We start from the raw sequence: 21,048 nt of genomic DNA, 5'->3' as shown, positions 1-21,048 counted from the left end.
CAAAAGAAAGAGCAGTGGGAACTAGGGCCTGAGTGTGGCTGCTGGGGAGCCTTAACTAGGAAGAGGAGATTTAGGACAAAGCTAGTTTTAGAGCACAGCCATCTAACTTTTACATGAAGTAATTTAAAGATGGTAAACAAGCTCTGATTCAGTGAGCCTCCAGAACACCATGATAGGTTGTGAGGTCCAGTGGGAAAGAATTTAGTGATCAGTCAATAATGCCTGCCCTGAGCAAGGAGACAGGTAATGCTACTATTATACGTTTTCATACATGCATTCACAGATCTCAATCATGTTTCCATGAATAAAAGGCTGCAGACTTAAGTGTGATTAGCTATTTTCAAGTTTTCCCATAGAACAAGGGCTGGCAGACTGCAACTTGTGTTCCTAACCAGCCCCCTATTTGTCTTTGCAGGTAAATTTTATTAAGACACAGCCATGTACAGTCACTTACATATGTTCTACGGCTGCTTCCATGTGCAATGGCAGGGTTGAGTAGCTGTCACAGAGACCATACGGCTCACAGAGCTTAAACTATTTACTATCCAGCCCTTTGGAGAAAAAGTTTGTCAACACTTGAAATACAAGAATGGACCGACAGAGTTGGCTCTTTGTTTGCCTCATAGCAGTCCACTAACTGTATGACACTGGACTCCCACAAATAATGAGAAACACTGTATTGGGAGACTCAGTCTAGTGTCAAAAATCCCATGCACAAATTAATAGGATCATAGAAAAGTCATATTAGGAACATGAAGAAAGAACATTAAACAGGATGAGTTTTAAAGTCTCTCTTGCTCCATGCTCTAGAGGTTGCTCATGTGTACATCTTACCTTATTCTTTCCTCTGGTAGAAAAAGGTCCCTCTGGTTTGCCTAAGAAGACTTCTTTCTATGCAACAAAACATACATACAGCATACTTCACAGTAGACATTCTTTTTCTTTCAATGTTGTCAATTGGAGGCAGGTAGGAGCTACCCAGACCTTAGGTGTGGTGGAGGAGAAATAATGGTTCAGACTAGATTTTCCCTTGAGTCTATCCCAACTTCTATCTTTCAAGAATTATTTACAGAGCGCTCAGCAATGTCATTCCTGCTAATGGGCGTGACTTCCAAAGCACACATTTTGACACTTACAGAAACACCGCAGGTGAGTAATAAGACAAAATGCCAAAAGTGAATGGTGACAGATGAGGAAAGGTTTATCACAAAGTGGGCAGATGGAACTAGACCTTAAAAATCTTACCACTGCCAGGTTTATAAACCTTTACTGCTGTGCTCCCTAGGGAAGGTGAGTGAGTAGTTTATAGCAGAGATGCCTCCGTTAGGGCAGGACACAGCCTCACCCTTGCAGCCCCCAAATGCACCTAACAATGCCAACAGCACTGCCAGAGGGGTATTCCCTTGTCACCAAAGCACTGAAGCTGTTACCCTGACAAGGCCTGGAACTGTTTGGGAGTGAGAGAGTCAAGGTGGGGGAAAATTAATTTGCAGAATTAGAAATAACTTCCTCTGTCCAAATAACTCAGAGCTTTTCAAATACCCAAAACATCTAATGGAACATAGGATGAGCCTGACCTCGTTCCTTTACCCAAGACTAAGCACACAACTGAGCCTGAAGCTCAGCGTCCAGCAGAACTGTTGGAGTCAAAGGAAGAGAAAGAGCCACAGTTGCAGGAGAAAAGAGATTGAATCATCACTCTTAACTTAAAGTTAAACACCAATACCCTTGGTAGCCTCCCTCTGCTTTCACCTAGTTCTATCTCCTTCTCTCTCAACCTCACTTGAGTTCGTTATCACAGCTCCTGTCAAGGACTGAGGACCCACCAGAGCAAGCTGGAGGCAGGTTGCTAGTGCAGCTCAGAGTGTGCACTCCAGAGCCTGATACCGGGGCTCAGTTCCCTCCCCTTCTGTCACTTTCTTTTCTGTGTGATCTTGGACAAATGATGTCATATCTCTGTGCTTCATGCTCCATTAGAGTAAAGAGAATGAAAGGACCTGCATCATAAGATGGCTTTAGAGATGAAATGAGGTTTTGACAGATAAAGCACCTGGCTAATAATGACAAGCCAGCATTTTGGGTATGCCCGTTATTATTGCCACTCTGTGCTAGTGGGTTCAGGAAGGATTACCTTCAAAACATTGAACCCAGGCTACTACTCTCTGAACTTTATTCATCTATTTGGCATCTACATCTGAGTTGCTGAGTGTAGCTGGAGAAAAATATTCAACTATGCTTGATCAGTCTTATTTGACATACATGTTCAACAATGTCAAGTGTCCCCTGGTGCCTTCCAGAAATCTGACATTGTTTGCCAACCATTCCTCTCTTCCTGCTCACTCTCAGTTGATTTCCAGTGAAAGCAGCAGCATGGTTAAGAAAAACCAGGAAAGAATCTCCACATACTCCAGGACGGCACCTTTTACCTCAGAGTCTACTTGACAGCTCCACATGTAGACATCTCTAAACCATTGTACCCAAAAGTGAACATGGTACCCGCTTCCTTCCACTTGCTCAGGAGAAAGGTCAGGTAGTCATCTTTGACTCCTGTTTTTCTCTCCACACCTCAGAGTTGACCCAAGTCCTATCTGCTCTTTCTCTAAACAAAAGGAGAATCTGACCAGTCCCCATCACTGCTCATGCCCTGGTCCAAGCCAACATCTATCACTCAGGTTATAACTGGTCTCCCTGCCTTTGTCTTTGCACCTTTAGGATCCATTGCAACACAGCAGATTCAGCAATCCTTTCTGTGAAGTCTCTTCTTCCTCAGAATAAAGAACCTATGTAAACTTATCATCCTCTCCCCCAGCTGCTTACTCACCACTCCCCAACCACACTCCCTCCAGGATTCCTGCCTCTAGGCCTTTGTGTCTGCTGTTTCCTATGCTTGGAGAGCCTTCCCCTCACCCCAAACCCAGACATCACTGTGGCCTATTCATCTCCTGCAGGCTTCTGCTCCAATGCTGCCTCCTCCAGTGAAGCCCTGACTACTTGCCCTGTATAAAATAATACACCCCCGACAAGATCTCCCAGGCTCTTTTTCCATACACTTTTGTTCTATGATTTTATCACCATCTAAATGTCTTATTTATTTAATTGGTTATATAGTCTCTCACGTAACACTGGGTGGAAAGCACCACAAGGATATTTGGCTCACTGCTGCATCTCAAATGCATAGCAGGTATTCAGTAAATATTTGTTGAATAAAAGACTGGATGAATGGTGACCTCTAATGCCTGTGAGCAAATCAGCTTAGAAAATGAGAATCTACTTCTTTAGTCTTACTGGATGCCACTGTCTATACAAGCAAGCTTAATTAATCCATATCAGCTACATGAGAAACTCATCAACCCATCCTAATGTCCCACAGCTAGAAAGGGCCAAGCCTAGGTTCAGATCCAGGGCCGTCTGATTCAAGGAGCATGTACAAATGAAAGATTTAACAGCTCACATCAGAAGAGGAGGTGTTTGCAGAAATAATTACTGTTTAAAATAAGAACTGACCTTCTCGATATGTTTCCTTTCCAGGTTCATGACTACCTCCGCAGCAAGCTGTGTTCCCTCTATGAAAATGACTGCATTTTTGATAAATTTGAGTGTGTGTGGAATGGGTCAGACAGGTAAGAAAGGCTCTGTAGCTGAAGAACCTTCCAAAGGTTGTCTTGAAGAGGCTCGGGCAATTTATCCTAAGTAGAGTACAGCCAAAGGGAGGTCAAAATTGGGCTCCAAAACCTGGCTGAAATGCATAATGTCAGGCCTGGAAAGAAGAGAAGGATATAGTAAGGCCTTTGAATCCTGTTTCTGAACTGGCACAGATAACACTTTAATGGTAATAAGAAAGTCCTATCTTTTTCACACAAGACACCTCCAGCACTAGGTCAACATGCCTAAATGAAGATCACTTATCCACCAGCAAATTCCAGCCTGAACAGTTCAGATTACTGCCAAGTGGGCTTTCCAGATCAAAAATTATCCCTTGAAGCTGCTAGTGGAGACCTGGCCAATGGTCCTGGTGGTTCATTAACTGAATTCTAGTCGACCTCATTTATCACATTCCCTCAAAGTGATTTATTACTATTTTAAGGCCTTTGATTTGAACAGTGCTTCATAATACCTCCCAATAGTTCATTTTTAGTTTGACAGATACAAATGATTCTTTGACTTCCATGAGAACTAAGTGCAAGCTACCAGGGGTTGATTTCGTTCCTTGATGAAGGTGGCACCAATTATAGTGTTTGAAAGCATAGAAATTCTATTATGGCAGGACATTCAGACATTCAAGATTTCAGTGAATACAAACCATCTCTCTCACACTCAACCTGTTTCTTGGCTTTCTTTGCCACTGATCAAAATGAATCCCCTCCTTAGCAGGCTTGGAAGGAGTCCCCACATGGCAAAGGACCCAAGTCACACTGACCAGTTGGTATAGGACAGAGAGCAAAGCAACTGTGACATATGAACAAAATCCCCCACAGGGAAAAGAAGCCAGCCCTCTCATTTTATTCTTTATTTATAGGTATTGATTTATTCATATATTATTATTTACATATCTGTTATTATTGCTCAGATTTTTCCTCTATCTTAGCCTTGATTCAAAAACCACACTTATTAGGCACCTACTATACACCAAACACATTCATACACATCATTTTATTTAATCCCAACCACAGTCTAACAAGATTGTTTTCATCATTCTCATTTTACAGTTCAGGAAACTGAGGCTTAGCAAGATAAATTAATCTGCCCAACCTCATAAAGTAGTAAGTAGTAGAAGCAAAAGTAACAAGTGTAGAGTTTGAATCCTAAGATCAACACTTTCTATAACATTACAACTGGGAAATTTAATTTCTCTTTCAAATAAGGTTGATAGTCTTTTTTTTTTTTTTTTTTTTTGAAAATAATATCTCTTACTTGTTTAAAAATGAGTTGGGTCATGGGAGGGAAGCGAACGTCAAAGCACAGGAAGCAGTGAGGCCAACCAGCTGAATATTTATGCCCCAGAGTCAACCATATGTGGGTTTAAGGGTGGACTTTACTACCTACTAGCAATGTGACACTGAGCAAATTACTTACCTCTCTGTAAAACCCTTTTATGGGATAACAGAAGTTGAAACGAGATCATGGAGGCAAAGCCCTCAGTGCCCTGCCTGACAAGGTAATAACAGTCCACTCAAGGACACAGACACAGTTCACAGCATCAGTTTGATGGGCCAGAGTAACAAAATCTAATCTTTGCTTAATTTACCTGGTACAGCTGACAACATGCCCAAAAACACATCCTCCTTGCTGTGGCCCAGTCTTGTCAGCTTTTTCCTTCACCTCTCTATACATCCCAAATAATTTGAGAAACGGATGAGAGTTCCTGCTCTCCCATCTTAAGGAGCCAGTCAGAGCTCCACCCAGAAGTGAGCGGGAGCCAGCCCCTCCAGGGGAACTGCTGTGTGATGGCACTTGGGGTACTTGCAGATGCCCTGGTCCAAGGAATCTTTCTCTCCCCACCTCAGCTTGTTACCATGTCTGCAATGTCACCATTAAATATTGAGTACCTTGCCTCTGGAAGACATTGGGTGTTCGCCACTCTCCTGATCAATTGCAGCTATGCCTAAGAGGGGATAACTCTTGTAAAAATGTGGAACCCATCTGTCCATTAAATGTGGAAATAAAAACCATATAAAATCTTTTTATTTCTCCATCCCAGATTCTTTTAAAATTTGAATTTTCTTATTTGTTTCCCAGATAAGACCATGATGACATCCATTTTGTAGATGAGTTTTCTAAAAAGGCTGAATTCAGAGCTAGTTCTCGGCAAGGGAAACGATACGCCCCAGGTTCATGCACGATGCCACCAGCATCTCTCCCCCAACCGCACCGATGCCATAAAGCCTTAGAGGTCAGACGTCCAGGAGCCCCCTTGACAGTGGCCAAGCCTTAAACACGTACAACTGCTTATTGTTTTCAAAAATGTGTCTACTTCAACAAACCTCATTCTAGTCTCACATTCCTGATGGGAGGTAGGTAGGACTGGGATCATTAAAACCACTGGACACCTTTACTGAGCCAAAGAACCAAAAGGAATCTACCGAGCAAAAGCAAATTACAGGGACAGTTCTCACCATCCCTCATTTCCAAACCCAGCCAAAAAGCTCACTGCGTTCAGTGATTCAAAAAAAAAAAAAAAAGCCAACAATCACACTGCAGAGCCTGTTCTCACTTTTTGGTTTTTGTTTTTAGTAAAACCTATGGTGTCATAAGCTGCCCATAACATGGTATCATTTGCTCTAGAAAGACGACACAATGAAGATACGTCATTGCCTTTCTCCATAACACTCGGTCACTCCCTTTCCCCTCTATCTTGCAGTGTCATCATGACGGGCTCCTACAACAACTTCTTTAGGATGTTCGACAGAAACACCAAGCGTGATGTGACCCTTGAGGCTTCGAGGGAAAACAGCAAGCCCCGGGCCATCCTCAAACCCAGAAAAGTGTGTGTGGGGGGCAAGCGGAGAAAAGACGAGATCAGTGTCGACAGTCTGGACTTTAGCAAAAAGATCTTGCATACAGCTTGGCATCCTTCAGAAAATATTATAGCAGTGGCGGCTACAAATAACCTATATATATTCCAGGACAAGGTTAACTAGGTGGACAAGTTATTACTTAATAATCTCACATACTGAATACTAGTCAAACAAGTTTTTAAATGTTTCTTTGGGTCTTCATTTGATGCATTGACTTTAATTTCCCTATGCAGGAAATGATTGGAATAGAATTAAAAGGAGTCCAACATTCCCAGCTCCCCAGTTCTAAGAAACTTTTGTCAAACCCAATAGGTTTGGGACACTTCTGTTTAGAATTGAAAGCTGCCAGCTAACAGTAATTCTTCCATAGTTGACTTGAACTTCTGATGCTTTTATTGCCCAGTTTTCTCTGGTGGGTCCAGTGTTTTGTTCCTAGGTGTCTGCTGCGATAAAATGAGGTTGTCTGTAGTATTTAAGGAGAAAAGAAATAAGTTTTTTTTAATTAAGCAATTCCATTTGATTGAAAAAAAAACAACAAAAAATAAACACCGTTTACTCTTAGACAGATTCTTCTTGTTTTGTGAAAAACCAGAACTAGTCAGTATCTCCTGCCCCTCCACCATTTTTTTTTTCTATTTTCCATTTTCCTTTGAACAATTTCATTTAAGCCAGAGATTTATTGCATGAAGCTGAGAAGAGGATGCAGAATGACGAGGAAAGGGCACATCAACCCTGCTATGCTCTTTTTTTGTAAACTCCATAGAAACAGCCTGAGAATTTGGCTAGGAAACTTGAATGCTTCAGGGGACAGAAAGAGAGCACTTTCGACACAGTGCTTCCCAGAGTGAGCTTGGCAGGGCCAGGCGAGGCCAAATTCCATCTGCTGCCTTGTTACCCTTGCTTTTTGTGCTCTTAAATGGCTCCATATAATCCTCTACTTACATGTTCCTTGGCTTTTTTCTCTTCAACCTTTTCCAGCTTATTTATTCCATTGACTTCTAAAGGCCGAGTCCTGGTTGCTTATTATCTGGTATTCTAAATGAAGCAGTTGGAAGCAGTGCCACCACCCCTGAGTCCCTGAGAAAGGCTGGTCTGTTCTTTTTGGGTGTTTCTCCTAAGCAGCTCCCTCCCCTCCTCCTGGTTTTGGTAACCAAAAGTAACAATCCATCAACCTCCATTGTACCTAGAACAAAAATAGCCAATAAAAATGCTGATTTGTAAAGTCCAGTCAGGCACTTCTAACTCACCCCAAGCTCGCCATCTGGAAAAACAGACCAGAAGGCTGTCTTCTACAGAAATGAACTGTGGAGAAATCAAGCAGCTGTGACATGAAGTGAATGAAGTCCACTTGAAGCTGTGGAAGATGGTTCATCCTTTACCCCTGTTGAGGATCCAGATTTATAACTTCTAGAAAGCCATTTCCAGAAGGTTATATGTGGCATACCCCTGGGAAAGGCACTAAATATATGCAAAGGATTTATAAACTTAGAGAGGAGTGTAGATGGGTGGAGTCCAGAAAGCTGGGTCTGGGTTAATATCGCTACATCTGCATTGATGACTCATTTCTCCTCACTTCCATTCAGTGCAGGGTAAATGGTTTGAGATGAGAGTTTTTCATGGAAAGGGAAATTTTCTTTCAGTTTACAGATGTATTAGAAGTCCTGACTTTCAAGTGTAATTTGCTTTGGAGGAGAAAAAAAAAGTGAAAGAATCATATTGTCTCAATTCTAAGCTACTATCCATTTACTAATAGCTTTTTGGCAAGGAAATAACTGTCACCTTAGGTAAAAAAACAGTTTTGTAAGATGCAGCCCAATTTCAGGAACATTAAAATGTGAAAAAGTACATCTCAGAATTGAGGGAGCATGGGAAAAAAGACGAGACTTTCTCAGTATTACTCGTTTGTCCTGCAAGGAAAGCCTCTCCTTAGGCATCTCAAGTAAAGTGCCTAAGGTTTCTGGCCTGACTGGGACATTGTTCTTGGAAGAGACATGAGAGAGTCAGAAACTTCTGCCAGTCATAGAGAATGATGATACTGCAGAAGGCCACTGGGTTATTGGCCTTTTACCACCAACTTTCTTTATGGCCTTTTCTCCACTTCTCCAGACTCAGCTCCTCTGTCTGTACCGGGTCGGGAGTGGGGACCAATCATTGTATCTCAAACTTAAGAATCAACCCACATTTGTACTATTATTCATGTAACTTTTTTTAAGTCATCTTTTCTTAAAAGCAAGACTTAGCCTCTTCCAAAGAAATAATATGCATGAAATTTCAACTGTGATATGCTAGGTTTTTTTCCCTAACATGAATCACATAATTATCAATATAACAAACATGCACCCACATACCACCTGAAATCATTTTGTGAACCACCAGGAGCATGTGTATCAAATTTTGGGCCCCCGAGTAACCGATATGACAGAATATTTACGCCTTCAGGTGCATCAAAGATGATAGAGTCACCAGGGCCGCCCAGAACACACACAGGAATAATTTTTTGTCATGCTTTAAGGAGTTCATAGGCCCCTTGGCAGTTTATCTGTGAATTCCAAATAAAAGCCCCTACACCAGTCCAACACCTTTAGCACATAGATGTACAAACTGAGACCCAGAGTAGGATGAGTTTCCAGGGAAAAAAGAGCAGAGGGCAGCCATCCTCTCTTCCATCCCCTGCAAAGGATGCATTAGAGCAAACACCCAAGACTCCTGGACAGGAACAGGAGGGGAAAGCCCTAGAGATTAGGCCTCAGGGGGCAATAGCCACCACGATGTTTCACAAATTACCTGTTCTTTACCAGGTACTAAACTAGGTATTTTATATGTGTGATCTTTCAGCCCCAGTACTGGCAATACTTCTTAGTGGCACATAGAAGTCAGTCTGTTTTCCAGCTGACACTGAAAACTACTTGAAGCCTGATTTGCTACCTTGCAACAGTTGGTTCGATTCTAAGGGCCCTGTACTACTTTACCCTGCAAGGCCTGCTGCTTGGTAAGAGCCATTAGATTACAACTGGAGGGTGTCCATTGAATTAAGGAAAATGGAAGCCACGCCATCCTTGGCTTTTACCAAAACCATCCTCGTGCAACATTCAGTTCGTGACATTAAAAACAAGTAATGCAAAAAGCTAAACTTTGGTAGACATTCATGCTCTTCTGTCAGGAGGAGGAAGATTAGTTAGAAAAAACAAAAAAGGAAGACATTAGCCAGCATCAAGTAGTGGGATATACATAGGCAGATGGGCAGTGGGAATCAAGTTGCTTCTTAACTCCTTAAAGATTGGCTCCTGCCTTTATTCTTCCATTGAAAAAAAAAAAAAAAGCACCTTTAAACTTCTCATTGGTCTTGTAATTAATTCAACCAAATCAACATCTATTAGGCAACCAGCATATATAAGATGGAACAATTGTAAGATGGAACAAAGATGAAGCTAAAATTCTGCTAGTTCAGTGGCCCAATGAAATAAGTCAGCTATCTCCACTAAGCTTCCTTTGAACATTCTAGGGTCCATTATAATAAAAGGTATACCCTCAAATGCCCAATTTCTAAGGACTTAAAAAGCCATAATTTCCCTTCCTTCAAGCCTACAGAGCAACTGCCTAAATCTTCCCTCCCCTCCCCACCCCGGACCTCATTTCTTTTTCAGTCCCTTTGCTAGCTGCCCTGCAGGGATCAAGAAAGCCCTGGTAGGCCTCATAATGAGGATTTAGGGATGACACTACAGTCCACAGCCCGAATGGTGGAACCCTTACTAATTTCCCCTCTTTCGTGATGAATGTGTGGATGAAGCTGCTGTGTTTTCAATAATGCCACCCCCCTTCCAGAACAAATCCCCTGACAGTCGTTGGACATACCACCCTGAACGCACCCGATCTCGTCTGATCTTGGAAGTGAAACGGAGTCGAGCCTGGTTAGTCTTTGGATAGGGGAAATCTAGACATGCCACTGAGAAACATTCACACTGCAACCTGATCCACTGTGCATCCAACATGCCTTCATCCACCTCTTCCCCTGTATTTCTAAGTCAGTTCTCAGGGACTGGTTTCCAAGGGAGCAACCAACCTGGTCAGTGGAAAAAAGAAGGGACTGGGAGACAGGAAACGTGGGTCCTGCTCCTGGTAACCAAGGAAGTTAAGCTACCCACTCACAGTCCCTATGGCAGCATCATCACCTGTAAAATGGCCAGAAAGACATCTATCCTAGCTCAGAGAATTGTTATTAGGAGAACAAGAAATCCATTTACTTATAACTGTTTTGATAAGTTTAAAGCACCATAAAATAATAATAGCAACAACACTGATGGGTAATATACTATTGCTTTCCATGCCTCATCTCATTATCTCCTCCCCCAGACCCCATGATGGCATTAGTATTTCCATTTTGCAAATAAGAAAATAGACTCAATAGACTAAAGTTGTCAACCCAGCCAAGGGCACAAAGCCAGAGAGAGATGGAACCAGGACTCCAACTCAAGGTATCTGACTGTAAAGCCAGAGCTGTTAAAATACAGCTGTAACATACAATAGTTGCTAACATTTATTGAGCACTTACTATAAGCCAGGCTTTGTTCTACAAATTTCACATGTATTGACTTATTTACCCCTAAAACTCCAGATGCAGATACTATTGTTGTTCTGATAAATACAGAAACAAAGACGAATGACAACCAAATTTACACAGTTCACAAGTGACAAAGCCAGGCAGTTTTAGTCAAAGTTCTCATCCACTATCCCCATCATACATTATGTGTGTGTGTGTGTGTGTGTGTGTGTGTGTGTGTGTGTGTGTATGCATGTAGATGGAAGTTACTGATCAGAAAACAAGTCCCAGTAATGACCCATAAGCTCAATGAATTAAAGATTCATTGATTACCTGGGATGTGTCAGGCAGCCAAGCTCTAGACAAGGGGCTGGAGTTACTGAGATGTTTAAACCACTGGCCCCTGCCCTCCAAGAGATAACACTCACATAGGAGAAAGTGCATACTTCCATATTGTAAACATATTTACAATGAGGTATCTACGAAGGGCAGAAATCATGCAGAGGAAGAAATGGTTAATCAATGTGTGATAAGAAAAGGTTCTCAGAATGTGTCATCTAAGCAGAATTTTAACTCAATTTGCTCAACAAAGCATGGTACAGCATTTCTTTTTTTTTTTTAATTTATTTATTATTATTATACTTTAAGTTGTAGGGTACATGTGCATAACGTGCAGGTTTGTTACATATGTATACTTGTGCCATGTTGGTGTGCTGCACCCATCAACTCGTCATTTACATCAGGTATAACTCCCAGTGCAATCCCTCCCCCCGCCCCCCTCCCCATGATAGGCCCCGGTGTGTGATGTTCCCCTTCCTGAGTCCAAGTGATCTCATTGTTCAGTTCCCACCTATGAGTGAGAACATGCGGTGTTTGGTTTTCTGTTCTTGTGATAGTTTGCTAAGAATGATGGTTTCCAGCTGCATCCATGTCCCTACAAAGGACACAAACTCATCCTTTTTGATGGCTGCATAGTATTCCAAGGTGTATATGTGCCACATTTTCTTAATCCAATCTGTCACTGATGGACATCTGGGTTGATTCCAAGTCTTTGCTATTGTGAATAGTGCTGCAATAAACATACGTGTGCATGTGTCTTTATAGCAGCATAATTTATAATCCTTTGGGTATATACCCAGTAATGGGATGGCTGGGTCATATGGTACATCTAGTTCTAGATCCTTGAGGAATCGCCATACTGTTTTCCAGAATGGTTGAACTAGTTTACAATCCCACCAACAGTGTAAAAGTGTTCCTATTTCTCCACATCCTCTCCAGCACCTGTTGTTTCCTGACTTTTTAATGATCGCCATTCTAACTGGTGTGAGATGGCATCTCATTGTGGTTTTGATTTGCATTTCTCTGATGGCCAGTGATGATGAGCATTTTTTCATGTGTCTGTTGGCTGTATGAATGTCTTCTTTTGAGAAATGTCTGTTCATATCCTTTGCCCACTTTTTGATGGGGTTGTTTGTTTTTTTCTTGTAAATTTGTTTGAGTTCTTTGTAGGTTCTGGATATTAGCCCTTTGTCAGATGAGTAGATTGCAAAAATTTTCTCCCATTCTGTAGGTTGCCTGTTCACTCTGATGGTAGTTTCTTTTGCTGTGCAGAAGCTCTTTAGTTTAATGAGATCCCATTTGTCAATTTTGGCTTTTGCTGCCGTTGCTTTTGGTGTTTTAGACATGAAGTCTTTGCCCATGCCTATGTCCTGAATGGTACTACCTAGGTTTTCCTCTAGGATTTTTATGGTATTAGGTCTAACATTTAAGTCTCTAATCCATCTTGAATTAATTTTCGTATAAGGAGTAAGGAAAGGATCCAGTTTCAGCTTTCTACTTATGGCTAGCCAATTTTCCCAGCACCATTTATTAAATAGGGAATCCTTTCCCCATTTCTTGTTTCTCTCAGGTTTGTCAAAGATCAGATGGCTGTAGATGTGTGGTATTATTTCTGAGGACTCTGTTCTGTTCCATTGGTCTATATCTCTGTTTTGCTACCAGTACCATGCTGTTTTGGTTACTGTAGCCTTGTAGTATAGTTTGAAGTCAGGTAGCGTGATGCCTCCAGCTTTGTTCTTTTGACTTAGGATTGTCTTGGAGATGCGGGCTCTTTTTTCGTTCCATATGAACTTTAAAGCAGTTTTTTCCAATTCTGTGAAGAAACTCATTGGTAGCTTGATGGGGATGGCATTGAATCTATAAATTACCTTGGGCAGTATGGCCATTTTCACGATATTGATTCTTCCTATCCATGAGCATGGTATGTTCTTCCATTTGTTTGTGTCCTCTTTTATTTCACTGAGCAGTGGTTTGTAGTTGTCCTTGAAGAGGTCCTTTACATCCCTTGTAAGTTGGATTCCTAGGTATTTTATTCTCTTTGAAGCAATTGTGAATGGAAGTTCATTCCTGATTTGGCTCTCTGTTTGTCTGTTACTGGTGTATAAGAATGCTTGTGATTTTTGCACATTAATTTTGTATCCTGAGACTTTGCTGAAGTTGCTTATCAGCTTAAGGAGATTTTGGGCTGAGACAATGGGGTTTTCTAAATATACAATCATGTCATCTGCAAACAGGGACAATTTGACTTCTTCTTTTCCTAACTGAATACCCTTGATTTCTTTCTCTTGCCTAATTGCCCTAGCCAGAACTTCCAACATTATGTTGAATAGGAGTGGTGAGAGAGGGCATCCCTGTCTTGTGCCAGTTTTCAAAGGGAATTTTTCCAGTTTTTGCCCATTCAGTATGATATTGGCTGTGGGTTTGTCATAAATAGCTCTTATTATTTTGAGGTACGTTCCATCAATACCGAATTTATTGAGCGTTTTTAGCATGAAGGGCTGTTGAATTTTGTCAAAAGCCTTTTCTGCATCTATTGAGATAATCATGTGGTTCTTGTCTTTGGTTCTGTTTATATGCTGGATTATGTTTATTGATTTGCGAATGTTGAACCAGCCTTGCATCCCAGGGATGAAGCCCACTTGATCATGGTGGATAAGCTTTTTGATGTGTTGCTGAATCCAGTTTGCCAGTATTTTATTGAGGATTTTTGCATCGATGTGCATCAGGGATATTGGTCTAAAATTCTCTTTTTTTGTTGTGTCTCTGCCAGGCTTTGGTATCAGGATGATGTTGGCCTCATAAAATGAGTTAGGGAGGATTCCCTCTTTTTCTATTGATTGGAATAGTTTCAGAAGGAATGGTACCAACTCCTCCTTGTACCTCTGGTAGAATTCAGCTGTGAATCCATCTGGTCCTGGACTTTTTTTGGTTGGTAGGCTATTAATTATTGCCTCAATTTCAGAGCCTGCTATTGGTCTATTCAGGGATTCAACTTCTTCCTGGTTTAGTCTTGGAAGAGTGTAAGTGTCCAGGAAATTATTCATTTCTTCTAGATTTTCCAGTTTATTTGCGTAGAGGTGTTTATAGTATTCTCTGATGGTAGTTTGTATTTCTGTGGGGTCGGTGGTGATATCCCCTTTATCATTTTTAATTGCGTCGATTTGATTCTTCTCTCTTTTCTTCTTTATTAGTCTTGCTAGTGGTCTGTCAATTTTGTTGATCTTTTCAAAAAACCAACTCCTGGATTCATTGATTTTTTGGAGAGTTTTTTGTGTCTCTATCTCCTTCAGTTCTGCTCTGATCTTAGTTATTTCTTGCCTTCTGCTAGCTTTCGAATGTGTTTGCTCTTGCTTCTCTAGTTCTTTTAATTGTGATGTTAGAGTGTCAATTTTAGATCTTTCCTGCTTTCTCTTGTGGGCATTTAGTGCTATAAATTTCCCTCTACACACTGCTTTAAATGTGTCCCAGAGATCTGGTATGTTGTATCTTTGTTCTCATTGGTTTCAAAGAACATCTTTATTTCTGCCTTCATTTCGTTATGTACCCAGTAGTCATTCAGGAGCAGGTTGTTCAGTTTCCATGTAGTTGAGCGGTTTTGATTGAGTTTCTTAGTCCTGAGTTCTCGTTTGATTGCACTGTGGTCTGAGAGACAGTTTGTTATAATTTCTGTTCTTGTACATTTGCTGAGGAGTGCTTTACTTCCAATTACGTGGTCGATTTTGGAGTAAGTACGATGTGGTGCTGAGAAGAATGTATATTCTGTTGATTTGGGGTGGAGAGTTCTATAGATGTCTATTAGGTCTGCTTCCTGCAGAGATGAGTTCAATTCCTGGATATCCTTGTTAACTTTCTGTCTCGTTGATCTGTCTAATGTTGACAGTGGAGTGTTGAAGTCTCCCATTATTATTGTATGGGAGTCTAAGTCTCTTTGTAAGTCTCTAAGGACTTGCTTTATGGATCTGGGTGCTCCTGTATTGGGTGCATATATATTTAGGATAGTTAGCTCTTCCTGTTGAATTGATCCCTTTACCATTATGTAATGGCCTTCTTTGTCTCTTTTGATCTTTGATGGTTTAAAGTCTGTTTTATCAGAGACTAGTATTGCAACCCCCGCTTTTTTTTGTTCTCCATTTGCTTGGTAAATCTTCCTCCATGCCTTTATTTTGAGCCTATGTATGTCTCTGCGTGTGAGATGGGTCTCCTGAATACAGCAGACTGATGGGTCTTGACTCTTTATCCAGTTTGCCAGTCTGTGTCTTTTAATTGGAGCATTTAGTCCATTTATATTTAAGGTTAAGATTGTTATGTGTGAACTTGATCCTGCCATTATGATATTAACTGGTTATTTTGCTCGTTAGTTGATGCAGTTTCTTCCTAGCCTCGATGGTCTTTACATTTTGGCATGTTTTTGCAATGGCTGCTACCGGTTGTTCCTTTCCATGTTTAGTGCTTCCTTCAGGGTCTCTTGTAAGGCAGGCCTAGTGGTGACAAAATCTCTAAGCATTTGCTTATCTGTAAAGGATTTTATTTCTCCTTCACTTATGAAACTTAGTTTGGCTGGATATGAAATTCTGGGTTTAAAATTCTTTTCTTTAAGAATGTTGAATATTGGCCCCCACTCTCTTCTGGTTTGGAGAGTTTCTGCCGAGAGATCTGCTGTTAGTCTGATGGGCTTCCCTTTGTGGGTAACCCGACCTTTCTCTCTGGCTGCCCTTAACATTTTTTCCTTCATTTCAACTTTGGTGAATCTGGCAATTATGTGTCTTGGAGTTGCTCTTCTCGAGGAGTATCTTTGTGGCGTTCTCTGTATTTCCTGGATTTGAATGTTGGCCTGCCCTACTAGGTTGGGGAAGTTCTCCTGGATGATATCCTGAAGAGTGTTTTCCAACTTGGTTCCATTTTCCCCCTCACTTTCAGGCACCCCAATCAGACGTAGATTTGGTCTTTTTACATAATCCCATACTTCTTGCAGGCTTTGTTCATTTCTTTTTCTTCTTTTATCTTTTGGTTTCTCTTCTCGCTTCATTTCATTCATTTGATCCTCAATCGCAGATACTCTTTCTTCCAGTTGATCGAGTCGGTTACTGAAGCTTGTGCATTTGTCATGTATTTCTCGTGTCATGGTTTTCATCTCTTTCATTTCGTTTATGACCTTCTCTGCATTAATTACTCTAGCCATCAATTCTTCCACTTTTTTTTCAAGATTTTTAGTTTCTTTGCGCTGGGTACGTAATTCCTCCTTTAGCTCTGAGAAATTTGATGGACTGAAGCCTTCTTCTCTCATCTCGTCAAAGTCATTCTCCGTCCAGCTTTGATCCGTTGCTGGCGATGAGCTGCGCTCCTTTGCCGGGGGAGATGCGCTCTTATTTTTTGAATTTCCAGCTTTTCTGCCCTGCTTTTTCCCCATCTTTGTGGTTTTATCTGCCTCTGGTCTTTGATGATGGTGATGTATTGATGGGGTTTTGGTGTAGGTGTCCTTCCTGTTTGATAGTTTTCCTTCTAACAGTCAGGACCCTCAGCTGTAGGTCTGTTGGAGATTGCTTGAGGTCCACTCCAGACCCTGTTTGCCTGGGTATCAGCAGCAGAGGCTGCAGAAGATAGAATATTTCTGAACAGCGAGTGTACCTGTCTGATTCTTGCTTTGGAAGCTTCCTCTCAGGGGTGTACTCCACCCTGTGAGGTGTGGGGTGTCAGACTGCCGCTAGTGGGGGATGTCTCCCAGTTAGGCTACTCAGGGGTCAGGGACCCACTTGAGCAGGGAGTCTGTCCCTTCTCAGATCTCAACCTCCGTGTTGGGAGATCCACTGCTCTCTTCAAAGCTGTCAGACAGAGTCGTTTGCGTCTGCAGAGGTTTCGGCTGCGTTTGTTATTGCCCTGTCCCCAGAGGTGGAGTCTACAGAGACAGGCAGGTTTCCTTGAGCTGCTGTGAGCTCCACCCAGTTCGAGCTTCCCAGCAGCTTTGTTTACCTACTTAAGTCTCAGCAATGGCGGGCGCCCCTCCCCCAGCCTTGCTGCTGCCTTGCCAGTAGATCACAGACTGCTGTGCTAGCAATGAGGGAGGCTTCGTGGGTGTGGGACCCTCCCGGCCAGGTGTGGGATGTGATCTCCTGGTGTGCCTGTTTGCTTAAAGCGCAGTATTGGGGTGGGAGTTACCCGATTTTCCAGGTGTTGTGTGTCTCAGTTCCCCTGGCTAGGAAAAGGGATTCCCTTCCCCCTTGCGCTTTCCAGGTGAGGCAATGCCTCGCCCTGCTTCAGCTCTGCTGGTCGGGCTGCAGCAGCTGACCAGCACCGATCGCCCGGCACTCCCCAGTGAGATGAACCCAGTACCTCAGTTGAAAATGGAGAAATCACCGGTCTTCTGTGTCGCTGGCGCTGGGAGTTGGAGACTGGAGCTGTTCCTATTCGGCCATCTTGCTCCGCCCCCGATACAGCATTTCCAATAGGTAGACCAACATATACCAGAATATGAAGCAAAATCCATACGGCATGGGAACAGAAAGCCAACGTTTCTCTCCTTCCATTAGAAACACATTTTCGACATAGTAGAACTAGCCTACCCCTTTTTCCTTTTGCTCATCCAATAACAAATATTTATTAAACCTTATTTTTAGCACTGTATTTAAATGTAAATAGTAGATGGAAAGAATAAAAGGAAACCAATATTTCCTGAGCAGTTATTGTAATGACAGGCATTGGGAGAGGCACTGTTTTAAATCATTGTAATCACCTGATAGGTAGATGTATTATTCCATTTTTATAGTGAGAAACAGACTCAAAGCATTAAATGACCTAGCGGGAAGTTTTATCTAGATCTATCCTGTTGCAGATCCTATACCTCTTCTATCACAGTGATTGGTAATGCAGAGATACCTTGGCTTGATTATTTTCCCTAGCGTGGATACTCACAAACACACCATTTCTCTGTGACTAAACATTGCCTGACAGCTGACCAAGAATACAAATTTGGTCTGTCATCAAAGCAGAGAGTACAGTCAAGTGGCTCACAGGTCTCCAATTCCTGACTTTGACCTTATTATGACCGATTAACTGTCCCCCAATTTAGTTATTCCATGCCCCATTGGTTAAACTGCCAGTGGCAGAACCATCGTGATCTGCCATCTCTGCTGATTCCTGCCTCAGCTGCAATCAAAGCAATGATCACTGTCAGGCCAGAAGCAGGGGCTTAGCCACTGCTAAGACAGATCCCAGTCCACTCCCAGCCTTCCCACCCCTGCTGCTCATTCCCCAAAAAGTCAACCTGGGTTTTCCTGGGTGAACAGCTCCCACTGAACAGCTCCTGCTTGCCCATCTCAAGCCCTCTCAGCTGTCACTCCAATCATTTCGGCTGCTGCATTTGGTTTGAGAGAGTGAAGAGGACATTTCTTCAGAACTCATCTTTGACAGAAACCCAGAAATGTAGGAACAAGCCATGATTGCCATGATTCTTGCTCTGGTTGACTAGGGATGCACTCCCTTCCAGCCAGGGTAATACATTTTTGTGGGAGTCATGGAAGACTCAGGAAGCTGGAGTAGAAGGGAGGGGGTGCTGCCTCACTGGTAAAAGGAAAAGCAACATTTTGGAACTCTAAACGGCTGCTCAGTTGGGTGAATTTCATGCATTCATTCATCCATTCATTCATTTACTAAATGGTTAATGATTGTTCATGTACTGCCTGCCAAGCCCATGCCAGGGTGGTCTGTGGAAGCAGCAGTGACAGCTCCATCTTCACACAGGTCACAGACAGCGGGAGGTGCAGACAAACTCACAGGCAATGGTGGCAGTGGACTATCAAGAGCCCAGGATACCAAGCCTGCCAGCCTGCCTGCCTGGGTTAAAATCTGAGCTCCACCACTTAAAAGCTGAGCAACCTAGAAAAATGACAACCTCTCTCTGTGCCTCGATTTTCTTATTGATGAAATGAGGATAAAAATGACATCTATCTCATAAAATTGCTGTGAAGATTAAATGATTTAATATACACAAAGCTCTTAGAAGGGTGCCTGGCCCACAAATATGCATTCAGTGCACATTTCTTGCTACAGTTCTGCTAATCCTATAAAACATATGCACTATGACGGGTGTGTCTGGGTGCCAGGAGAACACAAAGGAGCACCACCTCATCCAGACCAGAAGCTTCCCACAGGAGGTGATTTGCAAGGTGAAATCTGAAAGATAAAGGGAGTGAGTTATCCAGGGGAAGAGAAAGGAAAAGCATATTCCAGATATTAGGATAGGACAGTGGAGGCAAAACAGCATATGCCATATGTATATTCCATATATATATATGGAATTCACAACACTCTGGTGCGACTGATTAGTAAAAAGCAGGAAGGCAGATCAAGAGAAATAAGGAGACATGGTAAGGTGAGTGGGCAGTAATGCATGATCTGAAAAATAATAATAATGCGTGGACTTAGTGAGGTTCACACATCAGGAGCTTCTTTAACAGCCAGGCTATGAGGCACTCAGATGAGGAGCTATGGTTTCCATAACTTAGCAAATACTTATAGTCCAGCCACAGGGGAGATAGTGATAAACTCAGCTCAAATGTCACCTCCTCAGAGACGCTTTCTCAACCACCCTTAGTTCCATGAGGACTGCATCATTGTTTAGGCCACTCCTGTATCCCCAGAGCACAGAACATTGTCTGGCTCATAGTAGGTGCTCAAAACTTTTGTTGAATGAACAAATAAATGTGTAAGGAAGTCAGGCACAGCACTTGCCCACAGGAAGCTTACAAGATGAGCAGCATGCCCCTGGGAGTTTGAATGATATATGGAGATACAAGCAGCATCACAGGACTGCTCAGAGGAGTCAGGGAATTAAGAAAAAACTGAGAGCCAGTGAGCCAAGATGTGTTAAGAGCAAGCGATCAAACTTAGATTGCAGTGTTAGTTAATAGAGCATATGTGTCCCTGCCTGATGCATTACCCTCCCTGCAGTAGTTAGCCTTCTGGGACCCTGCCAAGCATGCAGAAAGGTTGACAGCTTACAATCAATACCATGTTCACTGATGCAGGGAGCAACATTATCACATCCAAGATATTGCCCCCACACCCAGGCTGCAGCACTAAATATTCCCCATAACAAGGCAAAGGGAAGTGACAAGAGCTATTATTCTCAATCCTCCCACTTGGAAATAAGAGGTGAGAGAAACCTTCCCCTAGATGTTCTTAGGGGAAGGCAAGACAGTTCCCCAAAGAAATCTTTCAGAGCTGAGCACATGCCTAATACAGCAAGACAGGGATGGGAGAAGACTGGCATTTTCATTTGCCTGGGTGTCCACAATGTTGCAGGGGAAGCTCTGTGGGCAGCTGGGAAACACAACAATAAATTGGAGGGGGACGAACAAAAGGGTCAGTGGAGCTGTGTGCTGAGTGAATGCTGGATTTTATTCTACATGCCCGATTCACTCCAATGAGATAAACCTGACTTCCCCCAGTGTGGCCTTCTTATTTCAGCTTCTCTGACTGTGGCATAATTGAAAGTCATATTTCATATAGACCATTGGTTTTCAACTCCAAATGCAGGTAGCTTATGAAGACTCAGCCTGAATATATAAAGAGAACAGCAAACAATTATGGTTGCATATTAAAGACAATCTATTTCTCAGTAAAGGAAAGTCAAGTCAGTCATATTACATACTAGCCACAACA

General features: G+C 42.3%; 1 protein-coding gene and 1 long non-coding RNA gene across 32 annotated transcripts in view; one reads left to right on the top strand and one right to left on the bottom strand.

Annotated features, from left to right (window-relative positions):
• Window positions 1-7,076, top strand: part of PPP2R2B (protein phosphatase 2 regulatory subunit Bbeta) — a 484,188-nt gene extending 477,112 nt beyond the window's left edge. For all 31 annotated transcript variants that reach the window (XM_073994542.1, XM_005558159.3, XM_005558150.4 and 28 more), the window contains 2 exons: window positions 3,529-3,620; window positions 6,359-7,076. In XM_073994542.1, coding sequence (XP_073850643.1) covers window positions 3,529-3,620; window positions 6,359-6,638 — 372 coding nt within the window. In that variant the 3' untranslated portion in view covers window positions 6,639-7,076. The remainder of the gene's footprint in view (window positions 1-3,528; window positions 3,621-6,358) is intronic.
• Window positions 1-21,048, bottom strand: part of LOC141407079 (uncharacterized) — a 55,002-nt gene that overhangs the window by 14,453 nt on the left and 19,501 nt on the right. The gene's annotated exons all lie outside the window — the stretch shown is intronic.

Source organism: Macaca fascicularis, chromosome 6 (assembly GCF_037993035.2).
Source record: "Macaca fascicularis isolate 582-1 chromosome 6, T2T-MFA8v1.1".
NCBI lineage: Eukaryota > Metazoa > Chordata > Mammalia > Primates > Cercopithecidae > Macaca > Macaca fascicularis.
The sequence above is the reverse complement of the archived record's forward strand: the minus strand, read 5'-3'. Positions and strand labels throughout refer to the sequence as shown.